The sequence below is a fragment of the Castor canadensis genome, chromosome 7 (assembly GCF_047511655.1).
Source record: "Castor canadensis chromosome 7, mCasCan1.hap1v2, whole genome shotgun sequence".
Classification (NCBI taxonomy): Eukaryota; Metazoa; Chordata; class Mammalia; order Rodentia; family Castoridae; genus Castor; species Castor canadensis.
In genome coordinates, this window is record NC_133392.1 from 32,143,838 (window position 1) to 32,170,541 (window position 26,704).

General features: G+C 48.9%; 1 protein-coding gene across 1 annotated transcript in view; it reads left to right on the plus strand.

The window, feature by feature from the left end:
• Positions 1 to 26,704, plus strand: part of Slit1 (slit guidance ligand 1) — a 165,100-nt gene that overhangs the window by 133,124 nt on the left and 5,272 nt on the right. The window contains exons 23-34 of the mRNA XM_074078625.1: positions 1,426 to 1,497; positions 3,919 to 3,990; positions 5,229 to 5,300; positions 13,372 to 13,535; positions 15,317 to 15,441; positions 15,705 to 15,802; positions 18,302 to 18,441; positions 18,546 to 18,639; positions 20,117 to 20,254; positions 23,751 to 23,988; positions 25,735 to 25,865; positions 26,303 to 26,457. Coding sequence (XP_073934726.1) covers positions 1,426 to 1,497; positions 3,919 to 3,990; positions 5,229 to 5,300; positions 13,372 to 13,535; positions 15,317 to 15,441; positions 15,705 to 15,802; positions 18,302 to 18,441; positions 18,546 to 18,639; positions 20,117 to 20,254; positions 23,751 to 23,988; positions 25,735 to 25,865; positions 26,303 to 26,457 — 1,499 coding nt within the window. The remainder of the gene's footprint in view (positions 1 to 1,425; positions 1,498 to 3,918; positions 3,991 to 5,228; positions 5,301 to 13,371; positions 13,536 to 15,316; positions 15,442 to 15,704; positions 15,803 to 18,301; positions 18,442 to 18,545; positions 18,640 to 20,116; positions 20,255 to 23,750; positions 23,989 to 25,734; positions 25,866 to 26,302; positions 26,458 to 26,704) is intronic.

Consider the following 26,704-nt stretch of genomic DNA (forward strand, 5'->3'; position numbering starts at 1 on the left):
AGAGCACATTTGTTTCATTTTACATTTCAGAGCCAAGAGCTATGTGCAGCTCTTATAAGCAGGTCTGAAGTCCATAGGCCATCGGCCTCCCCCAGAATATCATGGTCTAGAGAGGATGCAGGAGAAAGGGACAGGAGCTCCTTAAGTCATAGGGGAACAAAAAGGGTCCAACCCAGGTGAATCAGATGAGAACTGAACTCAAAGAAGAGTGTATGAACCCGGTGGTGGGGCGGTGTGGGGTGAGATGGATCTTGGAGAGTGAGTCAGTGAGCCTAAGGAACAGAGTTGTGGAATGCACAGAGAGTTTCCCGAGGCTTAGCCAAGCCAAAGCCTGTGAGCCTGGGGGAACAAGAGGGAGGGAAGGAGCAGCCCCAGGAGCACCTGGCCAGTGACTGGGCCAGAGTTCAAACTTTAGGCAAAGGAGCTCTGGCAGGTTTTTGCAAGGGAAGTCAGATTTGTGTTCTAGAAAGACTGTTGTTGGGCCCATCCCTGGGAAGATGAAGGAAGAGTCCAAGGTTGAAACCAGGGAAAAGACAATGTAATTTCACATAGGCAGGAACTGGGAGGAGGGAACAGGTGCGAGAGATGACCAGGGGTACAGCCATGATGCTACATGAGTGGACCAGCAGAGCATTTCAGGTTGAGCTCTATTGAGTGTCTGTGGGGGTGCAGGAGAGAGGACAGGCTGGGGCCACCAGGAGGAGCTGTCAGACAGGACAGGGAGGGCACCTAGAGCAGACTAAAGGACAGCAAGGATGGGACCTTAGCATCCCAGGCCTGTCATCCCCAAGGGACTGAGAGAACAGCCTCAGCCGAGGGAGGAGCACGCAGACAGTCATGGGCCCAGGGAAGGTGGGGGAATGGTGAAGGGTGATTAGCTACATTAAATGCTGTGGGTAACTCAGAGAGCACATGGAAGTGACATGGTTTGGACCTGACCCTGCCTCTGGCCAGCTGGGTGGCCCCAGGTGAGTGAGTCACTCCAAGTGATCACTCTGAGACTCTATTTATAAAATGGAATTCCACTCTCCTTCCTAGGGTGGTCGGGAGGGCTAGTGCACTGGCCCACGTAGAGGACTAGCCAGAGAGAAGGTGGCCACTAGATCTGGCTAGTAGGAGATAGCCAGCACCCTAAGTGGGAGAATTGCCATGGTGGAAAGGGGAGTGAGCCAGCTGTAGCTGCAGAAAGGAGTGTGAGAGGACAGGGAGGCAGTAGCCTGGGGACACAGAGGGAGTTCAGTAACCACTTGTGAACCCAGCATACCCATCTCTCCATCCCCACCCCACCAGAGCAGGAGAGCCATGGCCCTCTGGGGCCTCAGGCTGGGGAAGGGCTGAGGGCAGGTGGGGGAGGGAAAATGGCCCGGAATTAGCCAGGACTGAGTTCTTCTTTCTTTCCAAATAACGATGCTCTTCCTTTTCCAGGGACCTGAGTAACAACAAGATCAGTTCCTTAAGCAATTCCTCCTTCACCAACATGAGCCAGCTGACCACTCTGTGAGTCCCAATAGGGCCAGGTGGGGGCACACGGGCCATTGCTGCACTTGACATTGCTCTCTGGTCCTGGGAGGAGCCACATGCAGATTCCCTCATCTGATAGTGTCCTGAGAACATAAAGCCTTAAAAAAACCCATCTTTCATTGTTTCTCAGCCTTTTGGCTAAGATCAAGTGTGAAAATTATCTTTCATTGTAAAATACAACACATCTATGAAAAAGTACAAAAAATGTAAATGCACCATTTAACAAAAAATCATAAAGGTAGCACACGCATGGGCACCCAAGTCAAAAACAGGATAGTGTTAGCATCCTGAAGCCTCACCCCTGTCACTTCCTGGTCATTACTCCCCCCTCTACCCACCCAAGGCAGCCCGACCTGGTTGGTGATGATCGCTTCTTTGATTTTTTTCTATAGTATTGTCATCTACATATTCATTTCTCAATAACATAGTTTAAGCTTGTCAAATTTAAGCCTTATATAAATTGAACTTTTATATATATAATATACATATATATATGCATACAAATACATATATACACATATATATGTATATATATGGCTTTTTTTTGCTTAACATTACTATGCCTGTGAGATCCATTCCAGCTTTGGTCTATCCGTTTTCATTGCTATATAGTATTTCTTTGTGGGGATGTGCCATACTTTCCTTATCCATTTTACTCTGGAAGTATTAGAGCTGTTTCCAGCATGGCTGTTGTGAGCAGAGACTCCCTGAACATTTATATGCCCACACCCCAAGAAATTTTCATGGTGGCTTTAATTATATCCCAGGCCATTGGTCAGAGACATTGGTCAGCATCCCTTACATTTGCTGGATGCTCAGAGTGCATCTTCCTTCCCTCACCAACACTTCATATTGCACCTCATGTACCAAGAATGGAGGGGGTTTCCCCAGATGCTACTGAGGCCAAACAGTGAAGCCAGTTCCCAGAAAAAAAAGGTCCCTGACCCAACAGCCTCCAGGAGCAGAGTGTGGGCCCAAGGCCAGGAAGGACCTACCTGGGTCCCCCCATCTGCTAGTCAGCTGGTGCCCATGTTCCAGTCTTCACAACAAACTGGTGACTCAGTTGTTCCTCTCTGTGATATTTAGCCTTAGAAGGCCCTCTCTGAGTCTGTGTGTGAAGCCACCTTGACCTAGGGCTGTGTTCCCAACCCAGATTCTTCTCTCTAGGGACCTTTGGCAATGTCTGAAAACATTTGTGGTTGTCGCAGCTCAGAGGGAGGGCACTGGTAGCATCTAGTACCAGTTTGGGAGACTGCCAAACATCCTTCAGGGGACTGGACGGCCCATGACCTAGAGCTGTCCACAGTGTTGAGGTTGAGAAATCCTGGCGTAAGCCAGCCTGGCAGCCACAAGAGAGACAGAGTCCTTTCCTCTCTGTGGATGGCTCATATCAATGATGACGGTGGTGGTGGTGGTGACTGACAACTGGTGGCACCAGAGCTTGAACTTAGGTCCTCATAGTTACTAGGCAAGCACTTTTCCACTTAAGCCACACCTCCACTAAAAATGCTTTAGGCATTTTTAGGGTCTCACCTTATGCTCAGGCCATCTTGGACAAGGAGCCTCCCATTTGTGTAGCTGGGATGATAGGTACGTGCCACCATTCCTAACCATTGGTTGAGATGCAGGCTCACGATCTTTTTGCTCAAATGGACCTGGAACTATGATCTTCCTGATCTCTGCCTCCCAAATAGCTGGGATTCAGGTTTTAGCCACTGTGCCTGGCCTTTCTTCTTCTTTTTTTTTTTTAAATAGCTTTGCTGAGGTATAATTCTTGTACAACAGACCGCCCATGTTAAAGTGTAGAATTTGGTAAGTTTTGACAGATGCATATACCCAGGAATCCATGATTGCCATCAAGACTGGACCTCTGACGACCTCTCCCTTCCACCTCCCCCAATCCCCAGCCCCAGGCAACCACTGTGACTTTCTGTCACTGTAGGTTAGTTTGAAAAATTGGAAACCCAGTATGAACTTTTTTGTTGGGCTCTATCACCCAGCGTATTATTAGGAGACTCCTCCATGGTGTGGTACATGCGGTAGTTCCTTCCTTTGCGTTGCTGAGCAGAGCTCCCCTGCATGGATGTGGCACAGTTTGTCTGTTCGCTCCTCAGTTGCTGTTTCCAGTGTGGGGCTGTTGCAAGTGACATCTCCCCTGCTTGTCTGCCTGTCCTCCCTGAATGGGTTCATTTATGTGGCATATTTTGAGGTAGTGGTTTACTGTGTGGGCTCTGGAAACTGAGAATCTTAGTAAAATCTCTCTTAATAACTTGGTGACACAATCCTGGGGAGGTTCTTTTACCACTCGGAGCCTCAGTTTGCTCACTATGAGGTGAGGGCAGGAGCAGTACCTTCCTCTCCACCATAGCGTCCTCCCTCCTTTCTTCCTCCCTGCAGGATCCTCAGCTACAACACCCTCCAGTGCATCCCTCCTCTGGCCTTCCAGGGGCTCCGCTCCCTGCGTCTGCTGTAAGTCTCCTCACAATTCATTCCTCTAGGAAATCCATCCCAGCAAGGGCCCTGTGGTGAACAGAAATGTCCTCATATCTGGGGCCCCCCCAGTGCTGGGGGTCCAGAACGTGCTCATCCAAGCACATCTCTCTTTTTTTTTTTATTCATATGTGCATACAATGTTTGGGTTACTTCTCCCCCTTCCCTCACCCCCTCCCTCCCAAACCCCCCACCCCCTCCCTCTGCCCCCCATCCCCTCGCTACCCGGCAGAAACTATTTTGCCCTTATTTCTAATTTTGTTGTAGAGAGAGCATAAGCAATAATAGGAAGGAAAAAGGGTTTTTGCTGGTTGAGATAAGGATAGCTGTACAGGGAGTTGACTCATTAATTTCCTGTGCATGTGTGTTACCTTCTAGGTTAATTCTTTTTGATCTCACTTTTTCTCTAGTTCCTGGTCCCCTTCTCCTATTGGCCTCAGTTGCTTTAAAGTATCTGCTTTAGTTCTCTGTGTTGAGGGCAACAAATGCTATCTAGTGTGCTCTTGCTTTATCATGTGATCAAAGTCCAATCCCCTTGTTCAAGCGCATCTCTTATAGAAGCCAAGTCATGAAAGGGCAATGATCTGAAGACGGGGATGGCCGTCACGCCCGAGTTGAGTTTGCTGTAGATGTATATGGCAAGGGAGGCAAAGCAGCCCTGAGTTTGCATACACGACTTCTGCTAAGATTGGAAATGTTTGTTTGCAAGAGATCTGTGAACCTTTTACATAAGTTCCCCCTGTGAGTTTTTGCCTTGTGACCACAGCCTTCTGTTAGTCTATTATGATAGCCCCTTTCAACAACACTGGGGTCATGGTGACATTCCTCCTGCTTTCACCTATGGGTGACCATATTAACTTCATTACCAAGAAGTCTCTTCTGCCTTGGGCTCCTTGGCTATGAGAAGAAGGCATTGGGTGCACATGACTTATTTATGATGTAAACGCTGTGCTTGAGTTATTTAGATGGCAAAAACAGAGTCCTCGTGAAGGACCGGGGCACAGGGTGGTCCACCTGGACTCTAAGGGCTCCCTCTTCCTTCCCTGGGACCAGCAGGTCAGGGTCTCCTCCAGAGGAGATCCTCCTCCCTCATTGCATGACCGAGAGAGCTGAAGGGTACCCATGGTACTCCTCTCGCAGACGGCTGGGCCTGCCCTTCCAACAGGTTTCCTGTCCCTGTCTCTGGACCAGGCACTGACAGCCTCTTTTCTCCTCAGGTCCCTCCATGGCAATGACATCTCCACCCTCCGAGAAGGCATCTTTGCAGACGTGACATCCCTGTCTCACCTGTGAGTAATTCCAACCCAGTTCTCAGGCCTCTGTGCACCTAAACAGAACTTGCATTCTGAGGGAGACCCAGCTTCTCAGATTGTCAGGGCTGATTGCCTTTATCCTAAAACTAGGCTTGTGAACCTCCCATGTGCTCCCTCTCACCGGTTCACTAGCCACAATGGTGAAGAACTGTTCTTCACAAGCCACGACCAAGGTAGCAATGAGCATCTGTCCATTGCTAAACACTTCATCTGCGTCAGGCAGGCCGATCCTACCATGACCCTGCAACACAGTACTGTTATCCTCATGTTACACACGAGGAACTGGGTCCAGGAAAAGGGAGAAGCTTGCCCAAAGCAGGTGGGGTTTCTTGTAAGCCATGCTCTTAAGCACTGCCCTGGTATTATGCTCGTAATGTCACAGTGTGGGGATCTGCACCAGAAATGCACTGCCTCCCAAAGGGGCATAATTGGCATAGACTTGCTTCCCAACCATTTAGTTGGTGATACCATTTTTGTGTGTGTGTGGTACTGGGGTTTGAACTCAGGACCTCACACTTACTACCATCCACAACTTGAACCACTCTACCAGCCTTGTTTTGTGTTGAGTATTTTCTGAGATAAAGTCTTGGGAACTGTTTGCCAGGGCTGCCTTCAAATTGAGATCTTCCTGACCTCTGACTCCTGAGTAGCTAGGATTACAGGCATGAGCCACTAACTCCTAACCCGTGAGGATTCATTAAAAGCAGTTGGCTTGATTCCTTGCCAAACTGAACTTCTGTGTTGGTCATTCTATTGACTGACCATATGACTCAGTAGTTCTGCCCCTAGAGGTAGAACTCAAACAGGCACAGGCCTGTTCCCACTGCAGCATTGTCACAGCTGCCCAAAGAGCAAACAACCCACAGAAGAATGGGTGAACAATGGGACATACATACAATGACCATAAAAGCTATTCTATAGCCATAAAAGTAATGGAGTTCTCGTACATTTCACAAGCCGGAAGAACTTTGGAACATGCTCAGTGGAGTAAGCTAGACACCGAAGGACAGTGTAGTATGATTCTTCTGATATGAAGGACCCAGAATCGTCAAATTCATAGAGACAGAAAGTGGGATCATGGTTGCCGTGGGCTAGGAAAGGCAAACATGGAGTTAGTGTTTGATTAAAAGATTTGGGAAATAGCTATGGTGATAATTGCACACTGTGAATGTAATGACCATTACTGAATTGTGACATTTGAAATGGAGAAAATGGCAAAATTTTTTTTGAGATAGCATCTCTCTGTGTAGCCCCAACTGGCCTTGAACTCGAGATCCTCGTGTCTCAGTCTCCTGAGTGCTGGGATTACAGGCACGCACCACCACGCCCAGATTACAAATTTTATTTGCATTTTGCTATAGAAGCATGGGTCTGAGACAGAGCTGTGCTCCCTTTGGAGGTTGGGATGGGCACAGAGCAGATGGCTCTCCTGGCACTTCTTGATGATGCTCTTGCCCAGGGCAGTATACATGGACTATGGCCATGAGGACTGCAGCTGGACCTTGTGAAGGACTGACCTCTTTGGCTCTTTTCCACACCTCCAGCCCCGCCCCCAGGGCCAGAGTGGGCAGACACCCCCAGAAAGAGCCTTTGGGGACCCCAGTGTCTGTGTTGAAGTTCGTTCACTCACCCACCTCACTAGATTTTCCAGATCTGAGGCTCAGCTTTCCCACATTTGAGTCTCTAAAATCCAAGTGTATCTTGAAATGACGTGTATTAAATACGTGACATGTTCCTACTCCCAAGCATGCCACATTGGTGGGGCATTGGACGATCTTAGGCCTGAGGACATAAAACAGGTGCTGCTCTTGGACGACATGCTTGAGTCAAATATTGTTCAATGTGCTTTATCTGTGGTGTCCTGTTTACCCCATGACAACACACACACACACACAAATAGGTTTGAGTCTGTGCCAGCTCCATGTGATTGACAGGAACTGCCCTGGTTGTCACCCTGAAGATCCCAGGGCTGGTCTGGATTCCGGGCTGAAGCGTGCAGTGATTGACTCGTGATGTCTGCCATGGACGTGGGAGGGAAAGGGGCTCTGTCCTAGCTGGGAGGATTTAGTATTTCCATTTTACAGTCCTAGGTTCTGAAAAGTTACGCAGCTTCCCTGGGTCATAAATCTAGGAAGTGACAGAGATAGGCTTTGAATTTAGGTGTGTCCAATTCCAAAGCTCACTGGTTATTCTTTATTGCCTCAATAAATATGTCTGGAAAAACAGAGTGAGTCAAGTGCTAAAGAATTTACCAACTGTGACTATCCAAATATTACAAAGAGATTTGAAGAAAACAGTAACTAAGTGGGGAAATCTGAGGAGGGGAGGTGCCATTTATGCTGCCGTTGAAGAGGGGCTAGGAGTTTGCTGTTTGGAGAAGGTGGGAAGGGCATGGAGGAAGAGGGAACAGCAAGCACAGAAGCATGGAGGTGCGGCACATTGGGGGGTCGGGGTGTTGGTATCCATTAGAGGGTAAGGGGTGTTTGGGGAGGGATGAGGGGTAGGAAGAGTAGAATCTGGAAAGCAACGCTGAGATTCCGCTGTGTAGCCTTCTGTGCCATGCTAAGAAGTTTATACTCCATTTAAAGATAGAGGGAGTTGTGGAAGAGTCAGTTGTGGAAAACTCCTAGAAAGCAGGAGTTGACACAGAAGCTGGAGGGATGGGAGGGGGCAGGCGAGAGCCCTGTGGAAGACAGGGGCTATGGGCAAAGGCCAGGCAAGGACAGTGTTACTTATTGTTCCTGCTGATTCACAGTCACAGGGTTTGGACTGGGGGTGTGGTTCAAGTAGTACAGTGCCTGCCTAGCAAGTGCAGGGCCCTGAGTTCAAGCCCTAGTACCACATATATATCTATATCTATATCTATCTATCTATCTATCTATCTATCTATCTATCTATCTATCTATCTACCTATCTATCTATTTAGGGGTTTGTTTCCATCTTGGCTTGGTAATTTTTGATTGTGAGCTCATTTTTGGTTGACATTAATCTTCAGAAATTCTGAGAACCTGCATGGGAGATGCTCTCCAGAGAGTTTTGTCTCTGCTGAGTGCCAGCAGCTGCCTCCTTTGCAAACCCCTGGGCTGTGGCCAAGGTCTGCTGTCTGCTTTGGTCTCCCGTTGGCAAGCCAGGCCCTCTGAAATATCTGGTCCACCTTCCCCACCTCTGGCTCCCTCTTAGTACATCTCCTCTGCTTGGGTTTAAATGTGCAGTTGGCAGCCTCTCCTCACGAGAACTGAATAACCCCTGAGTTCCTTCTAACCTTGTCTGTAGCTCAACATTCTCAAGGCTTTGATTTTCAAGTGGGAGTGAATGAACCATGTGTGTCTGAACAAACAACAAAACTAAGGCTACAAAAGCAAAGTTTGAGTCTCTGCCTATCTTTAGGGTTGCAGCAAGGCTTGAGGCCAATCCAATTGTAGGAAATAAACCAATACTTAGAGATAAGTTCAGCAGTACTTGTAGAAGCAAGCATTAACTTTACTGACTACATGTGTTTCCCAGTTGCATCTGAGCTCAATTTCTCTACAGAACAGCATCTGTGTGAAAGAAGTCTTTCCTTAAATGGAGCAACTTTGTAAATAAATTCTGCCCTGTATAGCCAGGGCTTAAAATGGAAATTAGCATTGAGATTACTTCAAAAGAAGAAAAGTTTATTTTGATTTAGGATTTCAGAGTTTTCAGTCCATGGTTGGTTGGCTGCCTTGCTGTGGTGAGCAGAAGATCATGGAGGTCACCTCATGGCAGATGGGAAGCAAAGGGGAAGGAAGAAGAGAGGGTGGGGCTTCACCCACAGTGATGTAACTTCCTTCCACTAGGCCCCTTCTCCTAAAGCTTCCACCCCCTCCCAACAGTGCCGTGGGCTGGAGACCAGGTCTGCTACGCTTTTGGAAGATATTCAAGATCCAAATGATAGCACGTTCATCTATCCGTCAACAAATATGAGCTAGGTGCCAGATCCTATGGCAAGGGTCCCCAGTGTCATTCTTCGTTGCTGTAATCCTGCATTTTGCTGCCTCTAATCTGCTATGGACTAGAAAGTTAGATTTGTAAATTCATTCAGAATTAAGTGGGAAAAGTCAATATGGAATGATTAAGTAAACTGTGGTACGCACCTGTGGCAGAATAGCAAATAGTTAATAATGATAATTATGGTATTATAATTTATTATTTGATGAAATGTAGACTAAATTATTTTAATGGTGTACAAATATGTATACAAGAGTTGGAAGTTCTGGATGTGGTGGCTCCTGCCTGTAATCATAGCACTTGGGAGGCTGAGGCACGAGGATTGTAAATTTGAGGCCAGCCCGAGCTATATATCAAGACCCTGAAAGAAAGGAAGGGAGGGAGGGAGAGAAGGAAGAAGGGAGGGAGGGAGAGCAATTGGAAGTAAATATACTAAAATTGCATCAGTTGCACAAATAGGATGATGATGCCTTTCTTTTTGTATTCCTCTGCACTGAGGGTTTATACCTTCCTCATGCTCTGTGGCAAACATTCACTCAGCAAACACTGCCACCGCCTAGCGTTGGCACCAGTTCAGGATTAAGTGGTTGCTATCCTCGAGGAACTGTGTCCACTGCCCTCAAGTCCAGAAGAAGGCAACAGTGCCACACACAAATGAACTCCCCTAGGCACAGGCTGAGCAGAGGAGGTGTAGGTCAGGCGGAGGAGATTTTAAAGTATGAGCATTTGCAGGCCTCTGGGCCAAGAGAAGGCCGTCTCAGGCCAGGTTCCATTAATAGAAGGCAGGCAGAGCCTTGGCGTGGACAGCCCGACCAGCTTCGGTTTCAGCAGTGCCCGAGGTATACCAGAGATCAGCAACATGGGCTATTTATACTTTTGCTGGGGTGAATCCAAATCTACAGTCTTTCTGGATTAATGAGTGGCCTAGCTTACCCCCCAACTGTATGTCCATTGGACCTGTGACTCTCCAGCTCCCACTGAGTTCACAGCTCTCTTTTCTCTTTAAAATTTATTTGCTTACTTATTTTTTGAGACAGGATTTTGCTTTGTAGCCCAGGCTGGCTTCAAATTCAAGATCCTCCTGCCTCAGCCTTCTGAATCTTTTACATTTTTGAGTAACACATATAAATTATACTTCACTGTAGTTTCCACTGGAAAAAATGGTTCCCCAGATGAAAGGGAACAAGTTCTACTGAAGAGAGGATATGTTACCTGAGCTGCAAAAACCCAGTCTTGCATACATGAAAGGTGAAAATGTTGAGTTTCCGTGTGGCTCAGATCTGCTCAGTGAAGGAACGAGTAACGTCATGTATGGGTCAGTCAGGATTTAAGTTTTTGAATAGTTTTTATGTGACTTTGATCCTGTGGGTTTTATTATCCAGAGTTGGGAAGGGACACACGTATTTGAGGTGCCACCTTGCTGCCCTTTATGGGGGAACTCCTGCTCTTGCCTGGCATTTGGGGAAGGATCCACATTCATGGCTTCAGGCTCAGTCTTTTTGACATCTTTTCTAAAATAATCTGCAGGACTGACGGAAATAGCTGTTCCGAATACACTTTTACCTCATGTTCATTACCGGGCCTTCGTCCTTCCAGTGCACTGCCAATCCTGTACTCATCTTTAAAAATAGAGCTATGTTACATTGTGCTTTTCATTAATATAAAAAGCAATCTGGTGAATGTAAACATTCCAAGTACGCCACAATTTTTGTATTCCTGTTATTTTAAGAAGTCTTTGTTATTCAACACACCGTTGCTCCCAAGTCTCAAAGCATCTGAGAGTTGCTGGTGCCGCTCAGTGGAAAGAGGATGGTGTCTCGCCCACCCCATTAGCCAGGATGGATGCCGTCAGCACAGAAGGGCAGAGATTTAAAGGGTAGAGGTTGCACCTGCCTTCTTTCCTGAGCTGCGCGATTCCCTCAGAGCCCTTCCTAGGTTATATGTGCTTGTCTTTCTTCACCTCCAGATCGTAGTCTTTTTATTGAATCATAAAGTGAGCCCCAGAGATGTTAAGTGAGCAGCTCAAGGTCACCTGGGCGGGGAGCAGCTGCGGTGGGGCTGGAGTCCAAGTCTGATTCAGCCTGTTTTATAAGATCACGCAGCGTCAGCTGCACTATTTTGGGGAATTCCTGCTTAGAGCCACTGCTGCGTGTATCAGGCCGTGCACATGGTTGCGGGGTGGGTTGGGGGGGAAGGTCCACTTCCTCCTCTGTACTCCAAAAACAGGTGGGAAATGGCAGTGTGTTCATTGGTGACTTAATGAACACTCTGGTTTTCATTAATGTTATATGGCCTTGTAGTTTGCAAATAAGATTGATATTGAAAGTCAGGCACTGATTTTTCTATTTGCCTCTTCTTTCTGCCAAATACATGCTTATCCATCTCTATGTCTCTCACCATGGCTTGCCGTGGCATTGGTGCAAATGGCAGGAAGCTGTCCAGATGTAAGGGTGCAGGCGCAGAAGGCTGGCTGGTGGGCTCAGACATCTGTTCTAGAGAATGCTCCCACCTCACACAGAGGCACGTACCAGTGTTCACTGCTGTTAGAACTACCAGAGTGCTGGGCAACAAGGAATTGCTCCATCAACCACGGCTCCATTCTTTGGGTAACTGTGACACAGTGTGGCTCCTGTGAGGTGGCTCCATGTGCAGACCTGGGAGAGTTCCAGGCTTGCTGCTTGGTGATGAGAAGCAAGCTGTCAGGCAGTAGATGTGATCCAGGAGGAAGAGCAGCTGTGTCAGTGTGGGAAAGGGCTGGAAGTGGCCCACCTGAGCACAGTGACCGTGCAACCATGTGGGCCTCTGTGGAGAGCAGTGACAGTGGTGGTTTCCAGCTGTCAGTCCAATTTCTGTTGCTTTAAAAGATTAGGACAGCTGGGTGCACTGGCTCATACCTATATTCCCAGCTGGAGAACTGGAGGATTGCAGTTCAAGGGTGTCCCAGGCAAAAAGTTAGTGAGACTCCGTCTCAACCAAAAAGCCAGGCATGGTGGTGTGTGCCTGTCATTCCAGCTCTGTGGAAGGCATAGGCAGGAGGATCATAGTTCAGGCAGGCGCGGGCAAAAATGTGAGGCCCTGTCAGAAAAATAACTAAGCCAAACCTGTTCCTCTGTCAGAAGCCCTCTCCTGTGACTGCTAACCTACCCCTGGGAGACTGAGTGCAGCACCCTGCTAATCTTACCCTGTCTTAAAGGGCCGCCTCTTAACACTGTCTCAATGGCAATTAAATGTCAACAGTCAATCCATAACACTGGTCTTTCTGTGACAAACAATGTCATCAAATAGGTGACAGGTATTTCTGTGACAGAAACATCCAGAAACCGAATTGCTATGTCCAAAGGCACTGCACAGGTAATTTGATTAACATAAAAAAATTTCTTTCCAGGCGTTATACCATTTTGTACTCCCATCAGCAACACAAAAATGTACCTTAAAAAAAATTGAGGTCAACTTTATATAATATAAAATTAACCTTTTATAGCTCAGTGGCACTTAATACGGTCACAGTATCGTGTGGGAAGGGGACTTGTTTTTGTCTGCAGTGTTTGAAAGGGCTTGCAATAAGAATGCATGTTTTTTTTTTTGTTTAATTAAAAATGAAATGAAAAGGGGAATGGGCTTCCAAGGCAGATAGCCCTGAGTCTGGATCCACGAGCTGCCCTTCACAGGCTTGTGACCCAGGGAAATTACTTACTCCATGGGAGGCTCGGCTCTGCGTCTTAAAGACCCAGAGAAGAAAAACAGCCATGTCCTCACAGCACTAACTGCTAGTGGCATTGAATTCACAGGCTCTGGCCCCAGCAGCATGGGTTCAAATCCCAGCTCCCCCTTTCTCAGTGTGCTACTCAGCAAGATCCTCACTTTTGGTGAGCCTTTGTTTCTGCACCTGCAAAATGGAGACAGTAGAGCACAGTGAGGACTGAGTAAGTGAGTGACATATGTGCGTAGCTTAGTGGCTGTGGCTGTGGTCAATGTTCAGAAAATACAGGTTGGTCATGGTGCCTGGGATGCTAAGTGCCCAGCAGGAGGAAGACCCCCTGAAGCTGTAATGCCTGCTTCTCTCCGTTCTCTGTCCCAGGGCCATTGGTGCCAACCCCCTGTACTGTGACTGCCACCTTCGCTGGCTGTCCAGCTGGGTAAAGACTGGCTACAAGGAACCAGGCATTGCCCGCTGTGCAGGACCACTGGACATGGAGGGCAAGCTGCTGCTCACCACGCCTGCCAAGAAGTTTGAATGCCAAGGTGAGCAGGAGTACGAGAGAAGGGGGTACAGGTTACAATTCCACCACCTGCTACCAGGGATCACAGGACTTGCCCAACCCTGCGAGGGTCTTCCAGACTCTCCTGTGTCCCTGGGGTGACCACTGTGGAGAGGGTCAGGCGACACGAATGAAAGCACCTGCTGCTTATTAGGATGGCTGCCTTCCAGTCCTGACATATAACGAATGAAAAGGCCAGGCAGGAAAATCTCAGACGGCCAGGGCTATAATCCCTCCCCGTGGTTATGCAAGGAAAAATAAAAATAGCAGCGGTGTTTCTGGAAGCTCCCAGCCCCTCAGCTCACCAAGTACTCGGACCTCCCTTTGGTAGGCATTGTGCTCAGCTATTAGCTTAAACCCTTTTCTGTCCCTGGTGGAGCCGGGGGACCAGCTGCTGCTCTCTTGACATTTGCAAAACACAGCCTGAGCATGCCTGGTGGCTTGTCTGGCTTGGCGGCTCCTCACCTCCAGCATCTGTAAATACTTATTCAGGGAATGATTGACTGAGTGGTTGATGGCCCCAGCCCCAGAGGTCCTGAGGAGCAGAGACAGGTGGCTGAATGGCTGCCCAGGCTTTGTGTGCAGGGGACACTGCGGGGAGGGCCTCAGGGGCCATGGGGCCTGGCCTTTGCCCTCTGCAAGTTCACAGGCCACCATTGGAAATAAAAGTGACAGCTGTGGGTTAATGAGGAGGCCGGGGCCACCCTGTGTGCAGGAAGCTGTCACTGCAGTAATGGTGCTGAGGGGCCGGCTCTGTGGTGGCTGCAAGTCAGTTTATGCTAACGTGTGCTCCCTATGTACTGAACAGGGCACAGTTGGTGCTGGTGTTTTTACTTATCGAAATACAACACACGCATAGAAAAGTACACACATCGTGACTGAAGAGCTCGCTGAATCGTCACTAATTGAGCTCATGCAGGTAGCCAGCACCTGGTCAAGACACAGAACCCACCTGTTCCTCAGAAGTCCCCCACCCTTCCATTGCTGCTGAAGCGGGTTTTTATTTCTGTAGGCGCGTGCACCCTGTCAGCAGAACTGATCTGTCACCGCTTCCAAGAGCCGTCTGAGGAAGCCTGAGCTAACTGGGCTGGTTCTGCTATCTATTTTCATGAGGTCCTAAAGCCCCTAATAGGTGGTGCCCGGGTAGCCCAGCTGCTGGCTCCTTCATCCTGTTATACAGTCAGTGAGTCCTGGAGGAGCTGTAGAGGAGCCTGCAGTAGCCAGGGAGGTGGCAGAGAAGGATCCTTCCTGCTTTGGGCCTGGAGAGGAGCCACCTTAAGGCACAGGGGCCTTTTCCCTGTGGCCTCACTGCAGAGCCATGCTGAGGCACCTCTCTGCTGAGGTGGCCACCTCTGTTACCCTGGTCCCTGGGTGGCAGGCTGGGGTGATTGCTTCAGAAGGTGTGAGGGGGCAAAGGAGATGTCAGTAACAGTGACTGTGCTGCTCTCACATTGATGATGTGACACTAACTGTCACATGTGTACCTTACCAACCTGCCAAGCACCCTGGATTTGCTCTTATCCTTCCATCCCTGTGTGGCAGGGACTGTCACTGATCATGTTACAGGGAAGGGTCTAGAGGCTAGAAAGGTGGACTGTGCAAGAAGGATGCAAGCAGCACCCCATGGACACACAGGAGAAATCACCTTGGAGAGAGGGGACCCCACCACTTCTGCAGGGTTGGAATTCTAGGGGGCTAGGCTCTGTGCCCAGCCCTGTGCTGCTGCCCCACCTCACTGCACCAACACATTCCCTGTCACCTCAGGTCCTCCAACTCTGGCTGTCCGGGCCAAGTGTGATCCCTGCTTGTCCAGCCCATGCCAGAACCAAGGCACCTGCCACAATGACCCCCTTGAGGTATACAGGTGCACCTGCCCCAGCGGCTACAAGGTGAGTAGAGGCTGAGATGTGAGGGGGACAGTAGGATTTCCTCTGTCACGCTGCAGGGCAGGCCAGGAAAAGCTGGGTTGTTATGTTCGCCAGGCTGAGCAGGGCCTGGCTGAGAGCAAGCACTTGAGTGAACCTGTTATCTGTAACCCACTGTGTGGATGGATGGATGGATGGATGGACGGATGATGGATAGATGATGGATGGGTGGATAAATGAAAACATGACCCAAATCTCCCCTGGGTCCCATTTCCTGACTTCCCCAGGGCCAAGACTGTGAGGTGTCCCTGGACAGCTGCTCCAGCAACCCCTGTGGAAATGGGGGGACCTGTCATGCCCAGGAGGGCGAGGACGCTGGCTTCACGTGAGTGGCTGGGAGGGACAGGAGCCTAGATGGGGTACTGATGGGCCCAGCACCCCAGCCTTAGTGTCCTCCTTTCCCACAGGGGATGTCCACAACCCACTGTGCTGGAGGAGATGGGTGGGCTCAGAAGAAGCTAACATGTGCACCAAGTCACAGCCAGAGGGCTCCCCAATCCCCTTTCACCCTGGTGACATAATAGCTAAGAGAGCCAAGGGGAGAGTCGGCACCATGCAGCCTATGCTCACAGTGACTAGCTGGAGCTTGGGGTCCTCCTTTCCATGGCCAAGGGCACACAGTGGGAGCACTGGGGAAGCTGGGACATCTAAGACTCCTATAAGTCACCACTGACCCTTAGAGTCTCGAAGCCAAACAGCTCAGGTGCCTGAAGGCCGGTTCTCACCAGCCCCCAAGGAACAGTTGAGGCTGCTGCCACTGGGTGGGTGAGGCCGCCAAATTCTGGTCACTCCTCTGGGGTCCTTCCCCATCTCATGACTCATACCACCTCTGCAGGGAGGGGACAGCCAGGGGTGGCCCTGCACAAGTGGACAATTCCCACTGCATAGTGCAGATGCTACACTAACGATCCATCCCTAAGTCCCTCCAGTGTGGTGGCCACACCTGAGCCCTCCACTGCCTGCTTCCCGAGTCCCCAGTTGCCCCCTCCTCCTGAGGTTTTCTGAGGAACATGTAGTATTTAGTTGCTGAAAATAAACTGCCTGCCAGACAAATTGGCTTTTCAGAAAATGATGTTGAATCTGCCCACAAAATGACCAAACCTGCCTCCGCGAACCCAAATTACTACATGTAAAAAATAAAATGCTAAGAGGCCTCTCCTCCCAGTGTCACCTTGGAAACGTGTCCTGACAACAGGCCAGTCCTCAGGGCCTGGGTGACTCCAGCAAAGCTCCTGTCCCTGTTCTGTGGACTCCTCCACAGGGGCTGAGACCCTCGTGCCAGGCACCAGGGCAGGCCCCTCACCCCCAGCAGCTGGGACACCAGGTAGGAGGGGTGGTTCCTCACCGCCTGACTCCTGTCCCCAGCTCCTGCCAGAGGGGGCTTTCTGCCATGCAGAGTGGCTCTGTCACCCCAGTTTGAAGTCCCTCTGTTGTGAAAATTAGACTACAGAAAATGATGTGGTCTTCAGACTTGTGAGGACAGAGGTTCCCCACAAAATGTAAAGCTATATCCCCACCAGCACCACTCAGGTTGACAGCTACAGTTTTTTCATTACAAGTTTAACTTCTTTTTTTTTTGGCAATACTGAAGTTTGGACTCAGGACACAGGGCTTGCTAGGCAGGTGCTCTACCACTTGAGCCGCACCCCCAGGTCTTTTGTGTTTTGCTTAGTTTTCAAACAGTGTCTTGCTTTTTGTCTGGGGCCTGCTTCAGACCTCAAGCCTCCTAGCTCTGCCTCCTGTGTAGCTGGGATTACAAATGTGCACCGACATACCTACCACTCACCTTGTTTCTTTAAAAACAAAGTTCGTTTTTTCAATGCGACTGGAGTTTAAACACAGGGCTTCACTCTTGCAAAGCAGGTGCTCTACCACTTGAGCCATTCTGGTTATTTTGGAGATAGAGGGATGAGGAGTTTTATTATAGCTGTGTCCCTCAGTTCTTTGAAACCTGTCCCAGTTCTGTGTCCGAAACCCCAGAGTGACTTCTCTTCAAAGGTATTTTAATGCCCGTCAGCTGACGACTGCATAACTGCAGAACCGGAGAACCGGAATGCTCTTGACTTACAAGAGCATCTCTGAGTCGCACTCTGCCCCTCAGGGTTCTAGCTGTCCCTTCACGTGGCACCTGGGGTACATCCCACCTGGCACTGGGGTGGGAGCTGCGTGCCTTTGCCAAGTCCTGGGCAGGTCAGTCTAGGGAGGGGCTCCTGCGAACATTTGGAGTATAGGATGTGAATTTTTCTGGCCTCTCTCTCTGACCCTCACACCCCTTGAAAAACCTTGGGTGCCCCATGGGAAGGCACCCCCCAGTTTGAAGGTCACTGACCTCTAGGACCTTCTACAACCCATCTCCTACTCATCCCATCCCTGAAGTCTGCATCCCTGAAGTCCTGAACAGGGTGGATGAGCACATCCCTTCCCAGGAGACCGATTGCAGGATTCCCTCTTACTTTAGGCTTTTGCACATCCCTCTGCCCCCAATCCCTTCCCTTCTCTCCCTGTTTTACCCTGTTGGGGTCCTTGGTTAGGTTAATTCATCACCTCCTCCAGGAAGCCTGCCCTGAGCACCCCCTGCCAACGAGTGTGTCCACTCCTGACTCCATTCTTCTGCCACTCACCACCTCTCCTTGGGTCTCCTGTCTCCTCTGTGTCTCCACCATTAGACCTCGAGTGGGTCCCTTGAGGGCATGGCTGGTCTTGTTCACTTATAACCCCCACAGCCTCTGATGGGGAGCCTAGCCTGGGTTAAACACTGGTCTATGGAATAACGATCCTGATGGACAGCCTCAGGCTTCCTCCATACTCCTTGTATCCCCCACAGGTGCTCCTGTCCCACCAGCTTTGAAGGGCCAACCTGTGGGGTGAACACGGATGACTGTGTGGAGCATGCCTGTGTCAACGGGGGAGTCTGCGTGGATGGCGTGGGCAACTACACCTGCCAGTGTCCCCTGCAGTACACGGGTAAGAGTGGCAGGAGCCAGAGCACAAACCTGAGCCCCGGGCCTTGGGCGGGAGGCTCTGCTGGGCCTGGCTTCTCTCCTGCCTCCTGCAACTTCTTCCTCCAGGAAGGGCCTGTGAGCAGCTGGTAGACTTCTGCTCCCCGGATCTGAACCCGTGTCAGCATGAGGCCCGGTGTGTGGGCACTCCAGATGGGCCCAGGTCAGTGCTACCCACTGCTGGGGACTGAGCCTGTTTGCGCCTGTAAACTGAGTGCAGAGGTAGCATGGTCTCTGGGATTAGGTGAGAACATCATGGAAAAACACTTCAGTCGAGTCTGGCAGCCAAGGACTGCATCCACAGTTATCCATTCCGTACCCACGACTTCTTATCCCTGGGGAAAAATCCAGATAGCTCTAAAAACCAAGAAGCCCCTCAGAAGTCAAAGGCTCCCATGATCTGAGCACACTTGGGAAGAAGGTCTGAGCCATGCTGACGGGAGAGTGCTCACACTTGCTACCCATCCCGCAGCGTGGATGTCAGTGGATCTGCCACTGAGACGAGAACTTGGCTACTTGTGGGGCCGCCTCAGATGCCCTGGCAAGTTCTGTAGTACTCGCTTTCATGCAATGTATAGCCATACCAAAGCCAAGTTGCTCTGTTTCAAATCCTGTCCAGCCCCCACAGGCTTGGGCAGCAGTGCATCCCTGTATCATCATCATCGTTACAGGAATAAGTGGAAGTGCTTGCCACACAAACACAGCTGTGTGGAGGTCAGGGGTTTGAAAACTGCTACTCCCATAAGCATGGTATCATTTTGGGGAGCCCCTTCCCCATCCCACCCACTAGGGCAGCAAAGATTCATCAGGGCAGGATATCTTGGGGTCTGTGGCTCTCGCACTATGCCCGGGCCCTTGTGCCAAAGCCAGAGGGGCCTGCTGTCTAGCCAGAGCTGCCTGTCCATGGCAGGAAGCTAGCAATGGGACTACAGAGGCCTATAAATATAGTCAGTGGGCTACAGCAGAGCCTGCATCCAAATGATGGACCCATGTGGCCCTCCTGAGCTGCCAGTGTAAGGACGGCAGGGCCAACCAGAGAGCAGTGCCACATCAGGTGGCATGTCCCCTCCTCAAAGTTACTGGACCTCAGAAGGTAGAATGAAGCAGGGTCACACATAGCCTGTTTGGAACTGCCAGTGTCATCCTTCATGTGTGGAAACCGAATGCCATGCTTGGTACAGGGTCCTGAGTTCAAGCCCCAGTACCACCGACAATCTGCTTAGTGTGTGGCTGAGCTATAGAATTTGGACTAGAGTGGGGGTTCAGGTAAGAGATTGATCAGTGAGGGCTGGAGAGTTTGATGGAGGCTTCCTGGAGGAGGTGAGGTATTAGTGTGACTGGCCCATGCAGGGAGAGAGCAGAGGGTGTTCCAGAATCAACAGGTGTGAAGGTAGAAACGTGTATGGTGGAATCGGCTTGGTATGGGGAGAGCAGAAGGCCTTCAGGACAGAAAGTGTCCTTAGGCCATTAGTGGAAGGGGTGGGGGGAGCATGTGCTTCATTTGATAGGCAAGTGGTTGGCCAAAATGGATTGTGGGTCCCCACAGATCCACTGGCACTTGAGGCTCTGCCGCATGCACAGGTTGTGGGAGCCCTGGCTGCTGAGCTCTGGCCTAAGTTTGTGGCTGACACCCTTCCCAGGTGTGAGTGTGCACCGGGCTATGCAGGTGACAACTGCAGTGAGAATCAGGACGACTGCAGGGACCACCTCTGCCAGAATGGGGCCCAGTGTGTGGACGAAGTCAACAGCTATGCCTGCATCTGTGCTGAGGGCTTCAGGTGAGCTCCCCAGGAACCACTGTGAGAGAGAGTCTGCTAGATGGGTCTGGGCTAGCACGAGCCCCTCCATGGCTGGGGGAGGGTTTTTAGCCATGGTTCTGCCAGTCTCTGCCATATGACCTTGGGAAAATCACATGATGGCTCAGAACCCAAGCAGAGAGTCCCTGACTCACTGGATAGAGGGCGGGGAGTTGGGTACAGATTAATGGGCAGTGCTCCGTCACTTCCCTGCCCAGCTGAACCTCTGAAGTCACGTCCTGATGTAAACCACTTTTATTGCAGTATAATTCACATACCATACCTGTCACCCAAAGTGTAAAATTCAGTGATTTTTGGTATATTCTCAAAATTGTGCGACCACGATCACAATCATTTTAGAACATTTTTCTGACTCCAGAAAGACTCACTTCCAAACCATCCTCCATCCCAGGAACCACTAATCTACGAATGTCCCGGTCAATGCTTTACAAATCCTGGACATTTCAAACAACGGAATCACACAACTTGTGGTCCTTTGCCCTGGCTTCTTTTGCTTGGCATATTTTCAGGGTCATGCACATTGTAGCATGTTTCAACACATCACTCCTGAATAGCATGCCATTGCCCGGATAGACCGCTTTGTGTTTTCCAGTCATCAGTTGGTTTAGGTTGTTTGTGTTTTGGGGGGGTGGGTGGGTGTGTAGGTGTGTGTTTGGTTTTGTTGCTGTTGTTTCTACTTTGGGGCTGTTATAAATAGTGATGCTGTGAATATTTGTGTACAGGGTTTCGGATGAACACACACTTCCATTTCTCTGGGGTTTATAACTAGGAGTGGACTGGCTGGTCGGGTGGTAATTCTGTGTTTAGCGGAGGAACTGTTTTCTGATGGCTGCCCCATTGCACGTTCCCACCGCACTGTACGAGGGCTCCGTCTCCCGCACATTCCCCACAGCTCTTCTCTGTCTTGTTTCTCGCCATCCTGATGAGTGTGAAGCAGTATCACATTGTGGTTTGGATTTCCATTTCTTGGTGCTTATTGAGGTTGAGCATCTTCTCATGTACTTTTGGCCATTTGTATATCTTCTTTGGAGAAATGTCTGTTCAAGTCATTTGTCCATTTTTACATTGAGGTCTTTGCTTCTTTATTATTGAGTCATAAAGACTATTTATATATCTTAGGTTAATTCACTTATCAGATAGATGTTTGGCAAATATTTTGTTCCATTCTGAGCATTTTCTTGATTAATGTCTTTTGATATATAGTGAAGATTTCTAGTTTATGTTTTTTTCTTTAGTTTCTTGTGATTTGTGTGTTGCAGCTAAGAAACTGCTGCCTAACCCATCCATATTGTCTCCTAGGAGTTGTATGGTTTTAGCTCTTATGCTTGGTCCATTTGTAATTAATTTTTGCATAAGGTGTGAGGTAGGTATCCAAGATCACTGTTTTGTTGTGGCTATCTAGTTGTCCCAGCTCTATTTGTCGAAATGACTATTTTTTTCTCCAATTTAATTGCTTTGACTTTCACATAGAAGAATAATCTGACTGTAAGTCTGGACTCCAAGTTCTTTTCCATCATTTTCTACGCTGTCCTTATGCGAGCACCATACAGACTCATTACTATGCTTTTGTAGTAAGTTTTGAAACTGGGAAGTGTGAGTCCTCTCATTTTGTCCTTTTTTTTCAAGATTGTTTTGGCCACCCCATTTTTCGTGTGAACTTCATGGTTCACACAAATTCTACAAAATTCTACAAATTCTACAAAAAAAAAGTCTGCTGAGATTTCGATAGGGATTTAGGGAACATTGCCATTTTAACGATAGTTAGCCTTCTGGTCCCTAAACATGGAATGCCTATTTACTTAGATTTTTAAATGTTCTTTCAACAACTGCCGTGTAGTTTTCAAAGATAATGTTTCACACTTATTTTAACTTTTATTCACATTTTATTCTGTTTAATGCCACTGTAAATGGAATTGATATCTTAAGTTTTTATTTTTCTACCTTGATTTTGTAACCTGCAATATTGTTGAATTCTTTAATTGGTTCTGAGGGCACAGTAGTGGGTTCCTTAGGATTTTCTTTTGCAGCATCATGCCTTCTAAACAGAGATAGTTTTACTTCTTCTTCTCTAATCTAGATGGATTTTATTTTAGTTCTGGCCTAACTGCTGTGGACAGAACCTCCAGTACAATATTCCATAGAGCTTGTAGGAGGGGATATCCTTGTCTTCTTCCTCATCTTAGGGGTAAACATTTAGTCTTTCACCATTCAGTATGATGCTAGCTGTGTGTGACTTTTGGTTACCCTTTATTAGGTTGATTGAGTTCCCTTCCATTCCTAATTTGCTGAGTTTTTCTTTCTTTCTTTGTTTTTTTAATCAAGAAAGGATGTTGAAGGTGTCTGATTTTTTTCCTGCATCTATGTGATTTTTTTTATCCTATTGATATGTTGTATTAATTAATTTCATATGTTAAACCAATCTTACATTCCCAGGGTAAATCCAAAATGGCCAGAATATATAATAATTTTTATGCTGGATTTGATTTGCTAATGTTTTCCTGTGGACTTTTGTACCTATGTATATATATAAGAAATATTAGTTTGTAATTTTTGTTGTGATGTCTTTGTCTAGTTTAGGTATCAGGGTAACAGTCTCATAGGATGAGTTAGAAAGTGTTCTTTCCTCTTCTAGTTTTTCAAAGAGTTTGTTAAGAATTGATATTAATTCTTTAAATGTTTGGTAGAATTCACCATGCGGCTATCTGGGCCTGGGAAGTTTTCTGATTGCTAATTCAATTTCTTTACTTGTCATTTCAGAAGTTCTATTTATTCTTAAGTCAGTTTTAGAAGTTTTTGTGTTTCTAAGGATTTGTCTTTTTTCATCTTTGCTATCTAATTTTCTTCAGAGTATGCCCTTTTAATGACTTTTTTCTATAAGGTTGGTAGTAATGTCCCCTCTTTTATTTTTGGTTCTAGTAATTTGGGGTCTTTTCTCATCCTGCTTGTGACTTAGGTCTCAGTTTTCATTTCAGTATAGTAAAAACATGCATCACCATGCATCATCTAAGATCTTGTTAAAAAGTGGATTCAAACTGGGTGCAGTGGGAGGCTGAGATCACGAAGATCGTGGTTCAAGGCCAGCCCAGGCAAATAGTTTGTGAGACCCCCCCATCTCTAGAAATAATCAGAGAAAAATGGACTAGAGATGTGATTCAAGTGGTAGAGTGCCTGCTTGGCAAGTGTAAGGCTCTGAGTTCAAACCCCAATCCCACCAAAAAAAAGTGGATTCAATGGAGTTTCCTTTCCTACATGCCCAGGTATAATACTGATGCCACTGGATCAGAAACTGACCACACTGTGTCCCAGTGTCCTTTTGGCTCTCAGTTCTCCCAGAAAATGGAGCTCATGACAAGCATCTTCTGTCACTTAAGGGCCCACTTCCTGAGACATTTAGTGAATTTCTCTCCGGGACTGTGTGAGAGCTCTGCCCTCTCTAACCTGTATCCTTTCTTCTTAGTGGACAGCTCTGTGAGATCCCTCCCCATCCACCTGCAGCCAGGAGTTCTTGTGAGGGGACCGAGTGCCAGAACGGGGCTAACTGTGTGGACCAGGGCAGTCGGCCTGTGTGCCAGTGTCTGCCAGGCTTCGGTGGCCCCGAGTGTGAGAAGTTGCTCAGCGTTAACTTTGTGGATCGGGACACTTACCTGCAATTCACTGACCTGCAGAACTGGCCCCGGGCCAACATCACGCTGCAGGTACGTGTCCAGAGCACCTGGTCACAGGAGGAGGTCAGGTAGTAGGGGACCCTGGCCTCAGCCAAAGCATCAGGGTGCATCCCTGCTCAGGAGAACTGGAAGGAACCTGTGTTCATCAGAGTCCTGTCTGGATTTCAGAATTACAGCTTGAGCTGGGTTAGGCACAGCCGGAAAGGTTATTGAGTCACACAATAGCATGGAGAGGGTCTTGTGGATGATCGAATCCAGAAAAAACCAAACTTGCCAGGGTCCTTTTCCACCATCTCTCATCTCAACCTTTCAGTCTCTGCCTCCAGTGCTGCAGAGAGGCTGCTCCATGCAGCCAGAGTAAACCTGGGCTTGTCTTGAACCAGAGATGCCTAGGGCCCTCTAATGCCCTTTTCACACCATTAATTCTATCTCAGAATGTCATCGTGTTGAGGAAGAAGAAGCAAGTCCCACTTCAACAACACCAATGAAAAATATGGATAATTGGATAAAAGTGTCTTGGAGAGGAGAGTGGATTGTACTGGATATCACCCCAGAAAAAATTTTATGTCCTTTTTAGCCTTCTCTCTCTTCCCCCCCCAATTCCATTCCTGATCACAAAGCCACATATTTCTTGTCCCCTTTCTCTTGTGCCCCTCTCCTTTTCCTCAGAACACTTCAGCCTTTTTACCATGCTCATTCTTCCTATGGCACCTCTCCAAAACCCAATCTACTCACATTGTCCACACAAGCAAGACCACAGCCAGCTGAAGTGCTCAGCAAGACAAAACTCACCCAACCCCCAACCAACCATTGCTTCCAACACATCCTTGGTTTACACTGATATTCCTGAAGGTCCAATTTCCAGATTCAAAGAGGGTCTTCCTAAGCCAGGCATAGTGGGGCACACCTGTAATCCTAACATTTGGGAGGCTGAGGCAAAAGGATTGAGAGTTTAAGATCAGCATGGGCTACACAGGGAAACCCTGCCTCAAAAACAAACAAGTAGAAGAGGCTCTTCCTTGCTGGCTCTAATTTGATAGCAATCAACAATCTCAGGGAAGCTCTCTGATTGGCCTGCCTTCACTCACATGACTGTCCCTGGACCAACTGCCAGGCCCAAGGAAATGGGGTAGTATGGTTGGTCCAGGCTGGCCATGTGCCCACTTCTACAGAGCAGGGGATTGGAGTATTTGCCAGAAGCAAGCAGGAAGAGGGACAGGGCAGAAGAAGATCATGGCCCTTATAACATCTGTAGAGGATCAAACTCCCAAACACAAATCCAGCTCTTGCTTGCACTATTGGTTCCAGTGACAGATACTACTGCCTGAGTGACTCCTTCTAGGTTTGGATGAATCTGGCTCTCAGCTAGAGCTGTTCCTGAACTTGTCCCTTCTCTACTTCCTACCCCATAAAGCTAGCTTCCTGATGCACACAGGTGGGGCTCCCCTCACCTAAGAGGTGACAGTCCTAATCTGCCTCTTCCTTGATAGGCAGACTGATAAGGTTTTTTGCTCCGTGGTACATGCTTTCCGAGCATCAGCTGGCCCAGCCTCCCCTTGTCTGGCCCTGGCCAGGCTGGCAGTAGTTGGTGTTTGACCTTGGGGCTGCCAGCCTCTGTCAGTGCCCCCTGGAGGAGTGGCTTCTGGGGAGGCTGGTCGGGCACAAGAGGATGTTTTAGCACATGGCATTGCTTTTCCAATCTTGGGTCCCCCTCTGTCCCACCTGTGCTGCTGCTGTGAGGGGTAGGATGGGAGAAAAAGTGCCTTTGCCTGTCAGGTCTCCACGGCAGAGGACAATGGGATTCTTCTGTACAATGGCGACAGTGACCACATTGCAGTTGAGCTGTACCAGGGCCATGTGCGTGTTAGCTACGACCCAGGCAGCTACCCCAGTTCTGCCATCTACAGGTAGGGCTTCCTCACATCCACAGTCCTCCTCAGGGGATGGGGGACTACCAGGATGGGGTCTTCTGGACCAAGAGTAGGTGGTTGTTGGAAACACTAGAAATGTAGGTGACCCAAGTAGAAAGGTCATTTGGACATTGAATCCAGCCCCAGCTTGGGTCTGATTCTCACTGAGGCCTGAGCAGTGGCTCCTCCTTCCCTGTCTACCCTCACCTCAAAGGAGTTTCCTGAATGGGGAGGGGGTCTGCCTCAAAGTTCTCAGCTTTCCTCTGGGACCCCAGAAAGGGGACTAGATGGCATCAGGTGTCATCTACTAGTGCCCACAGTCTTCTCCCTAGAACTTTGACCTCTTGGGAAGTAGCCACTGGGGAAGTGCCCAGGCAGAGATGGCCCAAGCTAAAGCCCACTCCCTGGGGTGGGGGCACTCCATCTCCTTCTAGTGCTGAGACAATCAACGACGGGCAGTTCCACACCGTGGAGCTGGTCACCTTTGACCAGATGGTGAATCTCTCCATCGATGGTGGCAGCCCCATGACCATGGACAACTTCGGCAAACACTACACGCTCAACAGTGAGGCCCCCCTCTATGTGGGAGGTGAGGACCTGGCCTGGTGGAAGCTGCTGCTGTCCCTCCTCAGGCATTTCCACTGGGCCATGGTGACAGTGTCTCAGGGTGGGGCCTCTTTTGCTCTCTGGCCTGAGGCTGGGCAGGATAGCTGGTGCCCAGGGCACTGATCTCTGTGAGAATGCCAAGGGATAGAAGTGGTTTGAGTGACTGGCCATGCTGCTGGTGGATTGTGCTGTCCTGCCTAGAACCCAGCCTGCTTTCTACCCAGCTCAGA